Genomic DNA, 15,582 nt, shown 5'->3' on the forward strand with positions numbered 1-15,582 from the left:
AGGGGTCTGGATTTTGTCTTAGAGGTAATGGGAGTAGTAACAAATTGCCTTTAGTGGGGAATCACTCAGTGTTTTAGAGATGTAACTCTGCGAAGTGGTGGATTTGAGTAGGAAAAAAAACAAAACAACTCAGAGTCTGGTTTGGGTTCCTGTCATAGAAGTCCCTTCTCTCCCTGCCCCCCTCCCCTCTCTTCCGGTATCCCCGCCTTCTTTCTTTCCTTGCCTTTCTTTTTTCCATTTCCCCCCCCGTTCCAGTCCCTCCAGCAGGAACTCAAATGATCCTCCAAAGAACAGTTGAACCATAAATCTTTGAAATTTGCTAACAGTCCATAAAGGATACTAGTCTCAAGCTCGTGTGGTTGCTTTGATTGGATTTTCTCTGGCCTTCTCAGGGCGACTGAAGAGAGGGCCGCAGGGAAGGGTCTTCGGGAGGAAGAATTTAGGTTAGAGAACAGGAAAGCACCTGAAGAGACATCCTGGGCCTGCTTTTTCCCAAGGGCTGTGCAGCTGTGAGGCCACTGCGGGGACCCCTCTCCCGTGCCCCCAGCTCTGGGTCCCTGACGCACGTGGGCTAAAGACAGCACCCATACCCCATCCCTGCAGGTGTCTGTCTGCGCTGGGTGCTCTCCCTTCCTCCTGACCCGGAACATCAGGGCTCTGCTCTCCCATCCACCTGTCACAGGAGCAGGGGTTTACTCCCCACCTGACAGTGAGGCACGAGGACCCTGCCCTCCCTACCCACCCCTCAGCAGGGTACCCACTGCAGCTACTTCCAGGAGGAGTGAGGGACGACACGCCCACAGGCCCACGAATAAAGAGGGAATTCGAGTCAAAGCCTGGGCCAAGCTCTCCCCGCCTCCCTCCCCAGAAACAATCGGCCTGGGCTTCCCGCTCCCTCAGGCCCAGCAGTGGCTGTAGTTGGCTATAAATTCCCTTCTTTTATTTGCCTTCGTTTGCATATCAACCCGCCTCTCTCACTAAATTGCCAGCCGGGGAGGTCAGGGGCCATACCGTATTCATCTTGGTACCACCCTTCCCCTTCAAGTTCATAGCACAGTGTTTGGCACTTGGCAGCTCTTACGGGCTGAGTTGCGTGCTCCCCAAATTCATCTGTAGAGGTGCTAACTCAGCACCTCAGAATGTGACTGAATTTGGAGATAGGGTCTTTGCAGAGTTAATCAGGTTAAAAGGAGGACACCAAATATACTTCAGAATGGCATGTGAAGACGAAAGCAGGCATGGGGTGAGGCGTCTATAAGCCAAGGAGCACCAAAGATAGCCAACAGATCCCTGAAGCTAGGAGACGGCATGGAGACCCCTCTCCCCGCCTCCAGAAGAAACCAACCTGCCAGCAGCTTGATTTTGGACATCTAACCTGGAGAGCTGCCAGACAATAAATGGCTGCTGTTTAGGCCACCCAGTTTCTGGAACTTTGTTATAGTAGCCCTAGAAAACTAATCCAGTAGCCATTTATGTCTAATAAATGATTGATCAGAGGATTCTAGAAACTAGAAGCTAATGTTCTTCTTCTTTTTTTTTTTTCAGCCTCTAAGTTTTTATTAACATGAGTTTCCAAAACCAAGCATCCATATTAGTGTGGGGAGTGAGGGTGGGAGGAGGGGGAAGGGCAAGAAGAAGGAATTCTGCTCTATTGGTAATAAAGCTCCAGGTTCATCCCATCGTGGATTTCATAGTCCCCCAGAGATATATGGTCCTTAAAAATCGTGTACCACTTCTTCAATACGATCTTGTTCCAACGGGTGCCAGTTTGGGCTGCGATCAGCTTCTTAAGGTCCCCGATGGTGTCATCCGTATTGCACTTAACGCGCACCTTCTTCCCCAGACGGTCGTTGCAAACAACCTCGATCATCCTGGCTGGAGCAACACAAAGCGGGGACTGGGAGGCAACTGAATCGAGACTTCAGGGGTTCCCTCAAATCGCCTGGAAGCAGCAGACGCCACAACCTCCTCGCACGACTCTAATGGTCTTCTTAAGGGAAGCTTGCCACTTGCCATCTGGGTTATTGTTAATGCAAATGGATATTGTAAAACATGAGACAAGACTCTGCAGTATCTGGTCTTTCCTCCTAATCCAGTTTAATGGTTTACATTGGTTTTGCAGGTGGACAACCATGAGCCAGCTGTCTGGAAAGAATGGAGGGAAGAAGAAAATTCAGAAGGTTGGAGGGGGGTTGTTTCGTTGGCTTGAGGAATTTTAAGTGGTGACTAGATCAGGACAAGTCTGAGAAAGAATTCTATGAGCCCAAGAAGTACCAACTGAGGTTCTTCCCTAAGGTTCTATAAACTGTACTTTCCCATTTCCTGTCAGGCTGTTGGCCTCATTTTTACTAAGTAGAAAACAGATTCCTAATAGTAACGCATAGTCATATCAAAGGAATCATTAGATTCTTATATATGTTACATATTCGAAGAGAGTTTTTGTGGTTCTATTCAGTTATTTCCAGTGCTAACATTTTTTTCATAAAACTATCGTGAACAAAATTCTACGCAATGTCATGAGCTTTATCCTTTGCTACTACAAATGCCTTCCCAACATACTGTGGAGAGCATCAGCCGTCTCCCTGTCTTTATGGAGGTTCTTTCAGTGAGTGGGTGATTTCTTGAAAGAGATCCGCAAATCAAACACACACACACACACACACAAATAGGTAGTTCTTTTGCTACCTGAGCCATGATTCTTTTTGGAGGTTGCCTTTTGTTTCTCCAAATCTCCCTCCTCTCACAATCTGCCTCTTGCAAAGAACCGGTCAAGTCTCTTGCACACACTATAGTCACAACCTTGTTTTCCTGCTTTTCCTCCCTGAGCTCCACCTACCCCAGCAGCCAGCTCCCTGGGACCCCCATCTCCCCATCTCCATTACATCCTCAGCTGGAAATTCTGCTCTTCTCCACACTCCCCCAGCTTCCCCGGCGCTGGGGCTCCCTCCCCCTGAGCTGTTGATTCCTCGCAGCTCTTCAAATCCCACCTTAAAAGCTTCCCCTGGGTTTTATCTTGCCTTAGGCTCTCATTGCAAAATGTTTTGGGACACATTGTATTAAGTGTGTTATTGGCACTAATGGTACAGGCGAATCAAGTGCATTAAATCTTCATGAATTCAGGTAATTTGTCTGGAAAATGGCATTCTCCATTTCCCTCTAGGATTTTGAATTTGTGTGTGTGTTTCCTATTTTCCCCCCTTGGTGCTGTTTTGAACAAACAACAAAAATTACATAAACCGCCGAATATCCTTTTCTTCCATTTTCCCCACTGCACCTTCTCATTGCGTGAACTGGCACTGCCTCTCATCTGAGGGTGTGTTTACTTCTGGGGCACACTGTATAATTTAACTTTCTGCAATATAAAGTAAGTCAGTGGCGATCTTTTCCCTTGTTCTGACAATGTCCAAAGTTGTCTCTCACTGTTTTTATTTAAAGGAACTAGACACAAACCTGGCTGCCTTAACCATGGCCTCTGCAAGGGCTACAGCTGAGAAAATCCGCTGTCAGGAAGAAGTGAATAGAACTAACAAGACTATTGAGCTGGCCAACAGATTAGTGAAAGGTCTGGAGGTGAGGTCCTACAGGGCAGACTAATGAAGCAGGCTACAGAAAGCACTTCTTTGTTATACACTACTGATCTGGCAATAACAGCAGCACTTAGCAAAGAGCCTGATGAGCTGAAAAAATTATGTCATTATCATTCATTTTTTTCATAATAGAAACATGTTTTTGACCTTTACATTTTCTTACATTTTACCACGCTGTGGCCTGGATTAACTGTAAGGTTACCTAGTGACTAGCGTATTCATGGAGCCCGACAGGAAAGGAAACAGTCACTCTTGCTTGAGTATTGACAAATAAAGTTGATGTGGTAAAAAGGCAAAGACTTTATTTGGAGCAATTAGACAAGGCTAATGACAGAGCCTGAGGTTGGTTTACCAAGAAGTGCAAGGCAATTTGTCCGACTTAGTTAAGGCATATGATAATGCCCTAATTATCTGTCTAAGATGTGCCCTGGATATTATAGAGGAGACAAAGAATGAAGGGTGGCAAACCATGAATTATCCGAAATAATCCATATTGTTAAAGGTTGGCTCCTGAGAAAGTCTGGTCACTGGCAGCTTTCTCATTTGCCATTCATCTATTGTTAATTTAATCTTTTGTATATATTCAAATTTTTTTCCCTGGGTTAACATTTGTTGGGAGAATGTCTCTTCTGGTTCCCCGCCATCATAGAAGGCATGTTTTTCCAACCAGCAGCTTTCCGTGCGTTTCTTTTATTCTGGTAACTGGACTTGCAGAGGGCCAAGAAAGCATCAACCCACTGCTAATTAAACAGATTCATCCAATCCGGATATTGTTAAGAGAATTGAAAGTATAAATTGATGAGTGCTTGTTTAGTACCATTTGAAGTAAAAATTGAAAGGCTTTATGGGCTGAGAAGAAAAAGTCTCACTGTCTCAGATGAAAGCCAGGAAATCTAATGAATTTAAATGTATCCCACCAGGGTAGCCATATTTCTTCTCACTGTGAGACACTGATGTCTCTCAAATTAATGGAAGTAAATTACTATCTTAATCTGACAAATCTATCACTGTTTTATCAAATCAGTTTGTCAGCTCCCAAACAGATCAGGGAAATAGCAGAGGAGTAGCAATGAATTTCTTTCTTTCCAAAGAGTAGGGTGAACCCCATATTCTGAAAGACCATCCATGCCTCAGCCTTACTGACTTACTTTCACCCCGTTTGATAGAGCTCTTTGTGCCAAAAATAACTGTCAGAACAAGCTCAGAGAAATAACTACATCCTAAGCATAGAGAGCACTGGATCTCTGTGCACATGGATCAGTGTTTTCCATGTCTTTTGCACCACCCTTTCTGGCATGATGACCCTGTGGCCTCCAGAGAGCATGTACCAGGGCTGGAATGCAGGCCACGTGGAGGAAGACCCACCTCCCCTCAGCAGCCTTGACATTGTTCTGGCTCCTTTGCAAGCCAGGCCTGCATCCCACCTGTTGAGAAATCTGCTTGCCATGACCAACCAGTCAGCAGGTAAATTCTACCACCCCCTGGTAGAAATACTCCCTGTGTGGACACCAAAGCTTCTTTGTTGAGATACACGTGCCGCTTATTTTGAGGCATTTAATAGCAAATGAAAGCACTGGAGACTGCCTCTCTCTCTCTCTCTCTCTCTCTCTCTCTCTCTCTCTCTCTCTCTTTAGTTGGGAAGTCGTGTCTGACTCTTGAAACCCCATGAACTGTCAGGCTCCTCTGTCCTGCAGAAATGCATGCCCTTCTGTACTGACTTCCATGATGACAGGGCACCACCACATAAGTGCCACAAAAACACTGCCATCTCCACTTCTCTGGCACGTTGAGCAATTAAGACTTATTTTACGAAAGAATGTCTTTCTTAAGCTGTGTATTCCTAGCACTTAAAAATGTTTTGATATTAATCAACTAAATATTACCATCCCAGAGATGGAGTTTGCTTAAAATTGTTTTCTCTTCTTTGCCTGTGTTCTGTTTTTGCACTCTTTATATTTTCTTTCCTTCTAGTTTTCCTTCTTTTCTTCATTACTCTCTCCTTTCTGCCTCTTTTTTTAAAATTTTTAATTTCAGCTTTATGGAGGTGTAATTGATAAATTCAATTGTAGGATATTTAAAGCCGTGATTTAATATACATGTACATCGTGAGGAATTTGTCCCAAGTTAATTAACACATCAATCACTTCAATTATCTTTTCTTTGCGTTTTTGGAGAACATTTAAGTTCTATTCATATTTTAGCAAATTTCAATTATGCAATACAGTGTTTTCAACTATGGTTGCCACATTTTCCATTATATCCTCAGCCTTATTTATCCTGTGGCTCTAAGTCTGTATCCTTTTACCAATCTCTCCATATCCCCCGCCCCTCTTCCCTGGCAGCACTTTTCTGCTCACTGTTTCTATGAGGTTTAAGTCTTTTTTTTTTTTTTTTTTTATTCCACATATAAGTGATACCATGCAGTATTTGTCTTCCTCTGTTTGGTTTATTTCCCTTAGCATAATACTCTCAAGGTCCAACCATTTTGTCACAAATAGCAGGATTTCTTTCTTCCTAATGACTGAATAATATCATATGTACAATACATTATTGTTATATTATAATTATAAATTAATATTATGATTATATTATATTCTAATTGTTAACATTATAATTATATGGTAATATATCGTTATAGATATTATATATATTTCACCTCTTCTTTATCTATTCCTCCATTGATGGACACTTTGGAGAAGGAAATGGCAACCCACTCCAATACTCTTGCCTGGAAAATCCCATGGACAGAGAAGCCTGGTAGACTACAGTCCATGGGATTGCAAAGAGTCGGACACGACTGAGCGACTTCATGACGACGACGACTGATGGACACTTAGGCTATTTCCATTGACAGACACTTGGCTATTGTGAATAATACTGCAATGAACATTCTAGTACAGATATACTTTCAATATTCTGTTTTCATTTCCTTTGGATATACAGAGAAGTGGGATTGCTAGGTCATATGGTTTTACTTAGATATAAGAACCGCAGGTTCAATTCCTGGGTTAGGAAGATCTCTCGGAGGAGTACATGGCAACCCACTCCAGTATTCTTGCTTGGAGAAGTCCATGAACAGAGGAGCCTGGAGGTCTACAATCCATAGGGTCGCAAAGAGTTGGACACGACTGAAGTGACTCAGCATGCACATATGTATGGTTTTAGTCTTTTTAATTTTTTTGAGAAACTTCCATAGCATTTTCCATAATGGCTTTACCCTGCCTCTTTTATTAAATCTCCCTGATTTCTTGTTCTCTTTCTTTCCTTCCTTTTTCCCTTTCTTCCTTCCTTCTTGATTTCATATGTTTTTTATTTCTGCTTTTTTTTTTTTTCGTCTGAGCCACAAGGCATGTAGAATCTTAATTGTCAGACCCATACCCTCTGCAGTGGAAGAACAGAGTTTGGGCCACTTGACAGCCTCTTTTTTCTTTCTAGGTTTTTTTTTTCCATTGTATTTTTCTGACCGAAAACCAGAAATCTAATTATTACTGATTTTTTTTTAAAGCAATCCTTTTGGAGTAGCCTGTTAAATTTCTGTCTCTTCCTTTGTAAACCATAAAAATGATTGGTTCCAATAGATTTTGTGTTTACAGTCTGAGATTTATGTTTGGAATAATCAGAGTCTTCATTTGTAGGTTCTGAGCATTTCCTTCTCTTTGGCACTGGTACTAATAGCCACTTCATTATCATTTTAAGTAAGTCTTTGGTATCAGTCATTATTAAATGCTGCTATAAAAATTGTTTTACCCAAGACTATTTCATTATCATCATGAAATTCACTTAATTAGCATGTTTTTAAAATTAGAACACATTAAAAATGAAATGCAGTAAGTTTACCAGTACTTAATGCTTTAAGACATACTGTTATCTTTCTGAAGGGAAATTTCAGAGTGTGCATCAAAAATATGAAGAATGGATATACTCTTTGACCCAGAAATCCCATTGCTAGGACTTCATCCTAAGGAATTGACTCCTAGAATATTTATTGCAACACTGTTTATTATCAATATAGGTTAGAAATAACCTCAGTCCCCAAAATGGGTATTGCCTAAATAAGTTATGAGTCACCCATAATACGAAATATCACATATCCATTAAAAATTATGTTGCAGAAGACTATTTTTATCACATGGGAAGATGTTTCTAGTATGTTAAGTAAGCCAAACAAGTTACAAAATGAGGTATATGTTGTGATCTCAGCTTGGCAATATATTGCCTCTCAGCTCCAAACCCACTTTCATTACATCTGCCTTAATGGGCTGTACCCTTCGAACACTTTTCCTTTGCAGTGAGCTCCACCTTAGGTTTGTTACTAGAGGGAGCGGGAGGGACAATGTAGGAAGAAGCAGCTTCCCCTCCTGGTTCAGAAGCTTCTCTTTGTTTCTATTCTTGCTCCTTCGCCACAGTCAGAGGCCCTGCACCAGCCACCCACCCAGAGTATGCAGTCCCTCTGAAAGTACTGGCCCCTCCCCAGCCAGCAACCACTTGCAGTGGCACTCCCAGCGAGACCACCATCACCCTACCCCGCCAGGAAGGTGACTCTCACTACCCCGACTGCCTCTGAGCGCCTGCCCTGCAGAGGTGTGTCTTCTGCTTGCCCAGCGGCTGTGGACCAGTACTGGCTCAGGCAGCCCAGAAAATGACCCCAACCAGGGAGGCTGCAGACATGTCCTCCTTTCCAGCCAGATGGCCCTCTGTCTTGGCAAGAGGGCTCCCTTTCAAGTTGTGCCTCTCTGGGATGCTCTTTCTCAGCCCTAGGGTATTCTTCAGACTTTTCTTTTCACTTTCCTAATTATGCCTATGTCATAATCAGTAGTCCTTTATAGTAAATGTTCTCTTTTCAGATTACTATGTGGTCCTGACTAACACATATGTTTATGTATAGGGAAAGAGAAAAAAAGACTGAGACAAAAAGTCAAAAACTTAATAGTGGTTGACTCTGGGTGGTGTGATTATGTCTTTTTATTTTGGTCTTTGCGAGTCACAATATTGTTTTATTTATTTCAGATTCTATGTCTAAGATTTATTATTATGCTAGCAAAATTGAGCCCTCAGTACAAGTTTATGCTCTTGCTACAAAATTCAGACTTAAGAGCAAAATGATCATATTAAGTGCTTATTAAATCAACAGACTGAAAGCAGCTGGCCTGATAGTGGGGCCACACAAGGTCTTACAATTTCTCCTAAGAACCAGCCTCCCTATAGTGACTACCATCGACTCCCTCAACTCTGGAGATCCACCACTCTGGTTTTCAAGCCACTCTGATGCAAAGGTGTTAAGAATTGTTTTTGTAAATGGTAAGATGGTTTTTTAAAAAACACTGTAGCAATCTTGAAAAATACATCATGCAATATCTGCAGTCTTCTGTTATTTAGAGATATATGTCTATACATATAGCAAATTGGCCTGTTACTGTTTCTGCAGAACCACCACTAAAATTCAGTGCAGGAAGGGTTCTGTGGCTGGCAGAATTCTAAGATAGTTTCCCAAGTTTCCCAGCCCTTGACATGCATGCTCCTTTCCCCAGTTATTCAGTCAAACTGCAACAACAGGATTTTGCAGATGTAATTAAGGTCCCAGCCTAGTTGACCTTAAAATAGGGAGATTATCCCAATGGGCCTGACCTAATTATATGAGCCCTTTAAAGAAAGAGGATTTTCTCTGACTAGTTGCAAAAAACAAGAAAGTAAGAGATTGGAAGAACAAGGGGGGCTCAACATGGAAACGTTCTCCACTGCTGATTTTGATGATGAAGGGGGCCAAGCAGCAGGGAGTAAGGGTGGTCTCCAGGGGCTAAAGGCAGCTCCCAGCTGATGGTTGGAAAAGAAACAAGGTCCACAATTCTAGAGCCCCCCAAAACAGGATTCTGCCAACAACCTAGACAAGCCAGGAAGCACATTCTTCCACAGAACATCCAAATGAAATAAAGAAACTAGATATGGAATTTAGAAAAACGGTGCTGATGAACCTATTTGCAAGGCAGGAATAGAGATGACTCAGACATAGAGAACAAACTTGTGAACACAGCAGGGGAAAGGAGAGAGCTGGATGAATTGAGGGAGTGGAATGGAAACATATATATTACCATCAGTGAAATAGATAGCTAGTGGGAAGTTGCTGTATAATACAGGAAGCTCAATCCAGTGCTCTGTGCTGACCTAGAGGCGTGGGATGGGGTTGGAGGTGGGAGGGAGCATTAAGAGGGAGGGGATATATGTATACTTATGACTGACTAAGGTTGTTGTACAGCAGAAACCAACACAACATTGTAAAGCAATTATATTCCAATTAAAAATAAATTTTAAAAAAAGAGAAAGAAACTAAGAAAGCAAACTGGCAGGATCCCACTGGCCATGCCTATTCTTAGGGATCCAACAATACAGAAGAAAAAATGCCTTCGAGCCACTAGAGTCCTTGGAACTATGAGATAAATCCATGTGGCTGTCTTTGTGGAAAGGCATGTCCACACGCCCCACATCAGCAGAGTCTGATCATGGATACACATTCTGGATCAGAGGCCATGAGTTCATTGTTGGAGACTCTGGATCTGCCCTTCTTTATTCAAAATCCGTGGGGATTTGACCCGAATGAGGGACTTCCTGGTGGGCAAAGACTTAGGAAAGGACTACTTTTTGTCTTGGTTACTGTTTTGAAGATAAACACTGGATGTATTGTCTTATTCCTGGAGCCCTGAGGGATAATCAGTGACACTATCTCATTGGCTCCTTTACTGCCAACACCAAGGCAACCCAAGATCTGCAGCAGTATTAGTTAGAAGGAAGTTTTTGGAGATGAAGTCTAGAAAAAAAAAGTTCTAATCTCTTATTCAGCAACAGGTTTGTGTTTTCTAACACTTTTTTACACCTGCTATTAACTTCCTCCCCCTTCTCATTTAGCCCTTGTTTTCCTAATATGATCTCTCTAATTTGATTACTTTTTGCTTTTATTTTTGGTTTTCTCTGTAGCCATTTTTTCCCAATCTCCTTCTTATTTTTGGCCATTTACCCAAGAGTAAGAGAAAAGAGGCATAAATTTTACCAGAAATCGTGAATAATTTGGCCCGTGCGTGCGCATTCAGTCGCTTCAGTCATGTCCGACTCTGTGAATCTGTGGACTGTAGCCTGCCAGGCTCCTCTGCCCATAGGATTCTCCAAGGCTAGAATACTGGAGTGGGTTGCTCTGCCCTCCAGGGGATCTTCCCGATGCAGGGATTGAATCTGTGGGGTCTCCTGCATCGCAGGCAGATTCTTTATCCACTGAGCTCCCCGAGAAGACCAGTGATTTGGCCATCAGCTTTCAAATCCTCAATTAGAATTTGAAATCTGGTTTCAGATCACTTCAAATGATCTTGCCAGTTATCAGAAAAGGAGAAGGTAAAAGGAGATTGAATTTGCAAAGTCCTGAAGAGAAGGGGTTGGTCTGTGTAACTTTGAACTTAGATGAACTTCACCAGAGTAAAGAAATTGCTGCCATGGACTGCAGCTGCATGGGACCTTCCACCCTCCAGCAGAACTTTCTCTGCCTTCCAGGAGAGTTCCTTTTATCCCCGTTTCCCAACAGGTATTAATCCTGGTCCACTAATTCTGGATGTTCTCTCTGTGAATGGTTATTTCTCTAGTCTCCTACAACCACATCAAGAATAAGCAAAAGAGCACTTGATTCCTCTTTGGGATAGTCAAATGGGAATTGAACTGCAGAAGCCGTGAAATCAGAGTGAAAGCCTGTGAAAAGATTCACTTGGAAGGACAGTGATGCAGATTTCCTTGTTGACAAGACTGACATTATAGATTTGAGAGTCTTCATCGCTGTTTCAGTCTGCACTCACCAAGAAGAAAAATGATTTCAAACTCGAGTTGAAAATTCACTAGCAGCTGAGTTTCTCACCAGCCTTCCCTCTGCTCAGGGTCATTTCTTTGGGGACTTTTTTCCACTGGAAAAGTTAGAAACAACCCCATCTAGCAGCAGGGGTGGAATGGAGTTTAACATATAGGAAATCTACTTGGTGAATGGTAGGGACTGAACTGTGTCCCCTCACGCCAAATATGCTGAAGTCTTAAGCCGAAGCACCTCAGACCTTATTTGGAAATAGGATCATTTTCTTAATAGAAAATTAAGATAAGCTCATATAGGAATACGGGCTTCTAGGTGGCACAGTGGCAAAGAATCTGCCTGCCAGTGTAGGAAACACGAGACATGGGTTCAATCCCTGGATCAGGAAGATACTCTGGAGTGAAAATGGCAACTGACTCAGTAGTCTTACCTGAAAAATCCCATGGACAGAGGGACCTGGTGGGCTACAGTCCATGGGGTTGCAAAGAGTCGGACATACTGAGTGACTGAGCGCGAGCACAGCGTAGGAACAGTGTAGGCCTGTAATCCAATATGACCGTGCCCTTACAAAAAGGGGAAATTTGGCCACATGGACACACACAGAAGGAAGCCATGTGAAGACTGAAGTTATGGGGCCACAAGCCAAGGAACGACTAGAAGCTTGGAGAGAGCCCCAAAACAGACCCTTCTCCAGCACCTTCCAAGGATGCACAGCCCCGCTGACACTTTGATTTGGGACTTCTGGCCTCCAGAACTGTAAGACAGTAAATTCTGTCCAGACAGTCTTAGGAAACTGATATTAATACAACGAAGACAGTGATTCTCTCTCAATTTTGCATAGCCTTGGCAAACATACATCATTATTGGCCTCATGTAATTTGGGTTTTCCAGATTACACAAGGTTTGAAACAAGAGAGATGTTCAGGGTTGCACAAAGCTTCAGACCTAGGAGCAAGCCAGAGCTCTCTGGGAGCTGCTCCCCAAACTGATCTCAGTGAAGTTCAGATGCGAGTCCCCGTGACGTCCTTTACCACTGGCATTACACTGTAGTGACCGAACCAAAGGGCTGCTGCTCATGCTTATTATGTAATGTCTTCTCCTGCTGAAAGTGGATGGGAAGTGGTCTTTTTTTTTAAATGATGAGACTATTCACAGGAAAGTAAGGATTTCCAGTTCTTTCCATTTAAAAGTGTCTTTTTTCAGGATTTAAAAAAATACCCTCACAACTACTTGTCAAATGGTTACCTAAAATAGCTTGAACATTTTACTCTTCTTCCTCATTTGGGAGAAGTCTATATTATTTTTGAGCAACTCACCACTTTGAATCTCTCCTGTCAAATTAGCCGTATTTGTTTTTCTTTCTGTGTGAAGGTCTTTTGTGGTGATATAATCAAATTAACTCATTTAAAAGTCAGCCGTGTCTTTTACTAATTTTTTCTGATATTGAAGCTTGCAGGTGGCTGCAGTATCAATGTTTAAATTTATTTTACGAACATTGAGCTAAACCCACTTAATCGAGCATGGATTCTAAGCAAATATGTACAACATATATGCAAGTTATGCCCCATCTTATCTACAAAGATCTTACCCTTATATTTTAAGATACAGCTTCTGTAATTCAGAATGGAGCACATCTGTAGAAAGTACAAATTGGAGTGTAACTTTCCTCTTTATCCTTAACATCAGATCTATGGATGGTTTTAACACAAGATTTAAAGACAGATACAACTCAGCTTGTATTATTAGTCTGCCCCTAGCTTTGCGAGCTTCCCTGGTGACTCCGATGGGAAAGAATCCGCCAGCTATGCAGGAGACCTGGGTTTGATCCCTGGGTTGGGAAGATCCCCTGGAGGAGGACATGGCACCCAGTCCAGTATTCTTGCCTGGAGAATCCCTATGGACCGAGGAGCCTGGCGGGCTACAGTCCATAGTGTTGCAAAGAGTCAGACACCACTGAGTGACTAAGCACACCCTAGCTTTGCAGGTAACAGTCTCCTAAGCTCAAAATGAGGGGAAGATTAGTGACTCAGAAGCAGAAAACATCTGGTGCTTCTGTGGACTCTCAGCTTCCTCAGACTCCTGCCTGAATTCATTTTGGCTCATCTTCCAGTTTCCAGTATGAAGGAGTAACAAATGTATGAAGGAAAATAGGGCACCTTTAGCAAAATGCAAAAGGAACTCTTTGTAGTGACCAAAGAAGAAACTCCTAATTTAAATCAAGGAAGAGGTAGGTTTATGATGAAAATCTTTAGTACTTGGGTGAGGAAAGGTGTTAAAGGTTTAAACATGATTTGGCAGCTCCTTACGAGCTTCAGTGTCCTTTAAATTTTTCTTCCTGCGGTTTCTCAAGAACCACGCATGCCTCCACCCCAGGAACCTCTCCAAGGAGTCCCAGTGTCATTTTGTATGCCCCAGTGTCCATTTGGTCAAGGACATTGGAGAGAGAACATGATGATACATCAGAAAAATGCCGCTCCTCACCGTAGCAAAAGCGATTCAAACAGCATGTCCTCCTGGCAGAGTGTCACCAGCATCATCTTTTTAAGTGACAGACAGTACATTATACTCCTGAAACCATCTCTGGCTAGAATACCTGTTGTGGTTTAGTTGCTAAGTCGTGTCCGACTCTGCAGCCCCACAGACTGTAGCACGCCAGGCTTCCCTGTCCTTCATCATCTCCCAGAGTTTGCTTAAACTCATGTCCATTGAGTTGGTGATACCATCCAATCATCTTATCTTTTGTTGTCCCCTGAGTTTGTATTTTTAAAAAAGTGATCTGTGAAAAATGGGAAAAAATCTTGTAAAATTCTCATCTTAACTCAAACGTTGGCCAGAAGTATTTGATTGGGAAGGAGTTTTGTCTCCAGCTGGAGGTGGTTGATTGGAGAATTTTCTGGAACCAACTGACCGTTCTCACCTATGTGATTTTTACCTTGTCATTTGGAAATTTCTGAATATTCAGAGGCCTCTTAGAGACTCAAGCGATGGGTACTAATGTGTATGCAAAATTTCAGAAAAATACAGTGCTCTGTATTTCCCTGCTTCATCAGGGCAGATTGAAATAGTTAATACCCACCTCCAAAAGACAGCAATTTACTCTGGTCTCACAAGTAGAATCTGAGCCAATAAACTGTAACAAAGCATAATGTTTAAGACATATATATAACTCGACTCAAGGATAATGTTCTACACATAACTCACAGAGTTAGTTCCAATCAATCCTTCTGTGAATACGCAGCGCTAACAGGCCTACTGTGGCCTTTGGATTTCCACCCACATTTTCATGCATACGTTCACTGGAAGGCACAAATTATTAATCAGAGGAGCCTCTTTTATGCTTCTATTATTTGTACCCGAGGCCATCTGGAATACCAAACAAGAGGAATAAAATTCAAAGGTCAAATCATACCCAGTGTGCCATATAAAGTTGAGAGTTAAAGATGGAAACGTTTTTTATTTAAAAAAGCAACTTTTCTCTAACTGTTTATAGGATTCTATTTAGGTTTCAGCTTTCCAGCTGCCTGTTGCTAATGCATCATGTGAAATTAGCTATGGGGCATTTGAAGTTAGAGAGCTGATTTCAGAGCTCACTGAAGTTTTAAGGGATGCACTGCATTTAACTATGATAGGTCTTTACATAAAGTTTAAAAATATAAAAATAAATAAATAAAAATATAATGTTTCACTGGCTATCAACAGGTGAAGTTAACCGAATAACTGGAAAAAAAAAAAAAATTTGCCTCCATATAGTAATGGACCAGCCCAAAATTTACATACTGTTTTTACATATACAGGCACAAAAACCCCTCTGCTTAAATAAAGTGACAGAGTGGAAAGAAAAAGTAGATAAGGAAGAGTAATATTTTTAAAGCACAGCAAGTGCTTAACTTAAAATGTACCATCAGGGACTTCCTGGTGGTCCAGTGGTTAGGACTCCATATTGTCAACGGCACTAAGATCCCACATGCCATGCAGTGTGGCCAAAAGATAAAAAATAAAAGGTACCATCAAATGGATTTAATCACAGAGGAGACGCTACAACCAGCAATAGAGGCTGTGCAATCTAGGAGATGGAATGTGAGAGCAGGGGGTCAGATGACTTTTTGTCTTATCTGTACAACTCTCCACCTGAGTGACCTGCTGTATACAGGCTTTGGGCCCTGG

General features: G+C 42.2%; 1 protein-coding gene across 1 annotated transcript; it reads right to left on the minus strand.

The window, feature by feature from the left end:
• Window positions 1-1,530: 1,530 nt before the first annotated feature.
• Window positions 1,531-1,980, minus strand: LOC113880822 (ubiquitin-like protein 5). Its single transcript, XM_027523429.1, has one exon. It carries the CDS (start codon window positions 1,868-1,870, stop codon window positions 1,649-1,651), a length of 222 nt encoding a protein of 73 aa, XP_027379230.1. The 5' UTR covers window positions 1,871-1,980; the 3' UTR covers window positions 1,531-1,648.
• Between the last annotated feature and the right edge of the window lie 13,602 nt (window positions 1,981-15,582).

The sequence above is a fragment of the Bos indicus x Bos taurus genome, chromosome 2 (assembly GCF_003369695.1).
Source record: "Bos indicus x Bos taurus breed Angus x Brahman F1 hybrid chromosome 2, Bos_hybrid_MaternalHap_v2.0, whole genome shotgun sequence".
Classification (NCBI taxonomy): domain Eukaryota; kingdom Metazoa; phylum Chordata; class Mammalia; order Artiodactyla; family Bovidae; genus Bos; species Bos indicus x Bos taurus.

Excerpts from the sequence above, each read along its gene's own strand:
- LOC113880822 (XM_027523429.1), bottom strand. The coding sequence starts at position 1,870 with ATGATCGAGGTTGTTTGCAACGACCGTCTGGGGAAGAAGGTGCGCGTT.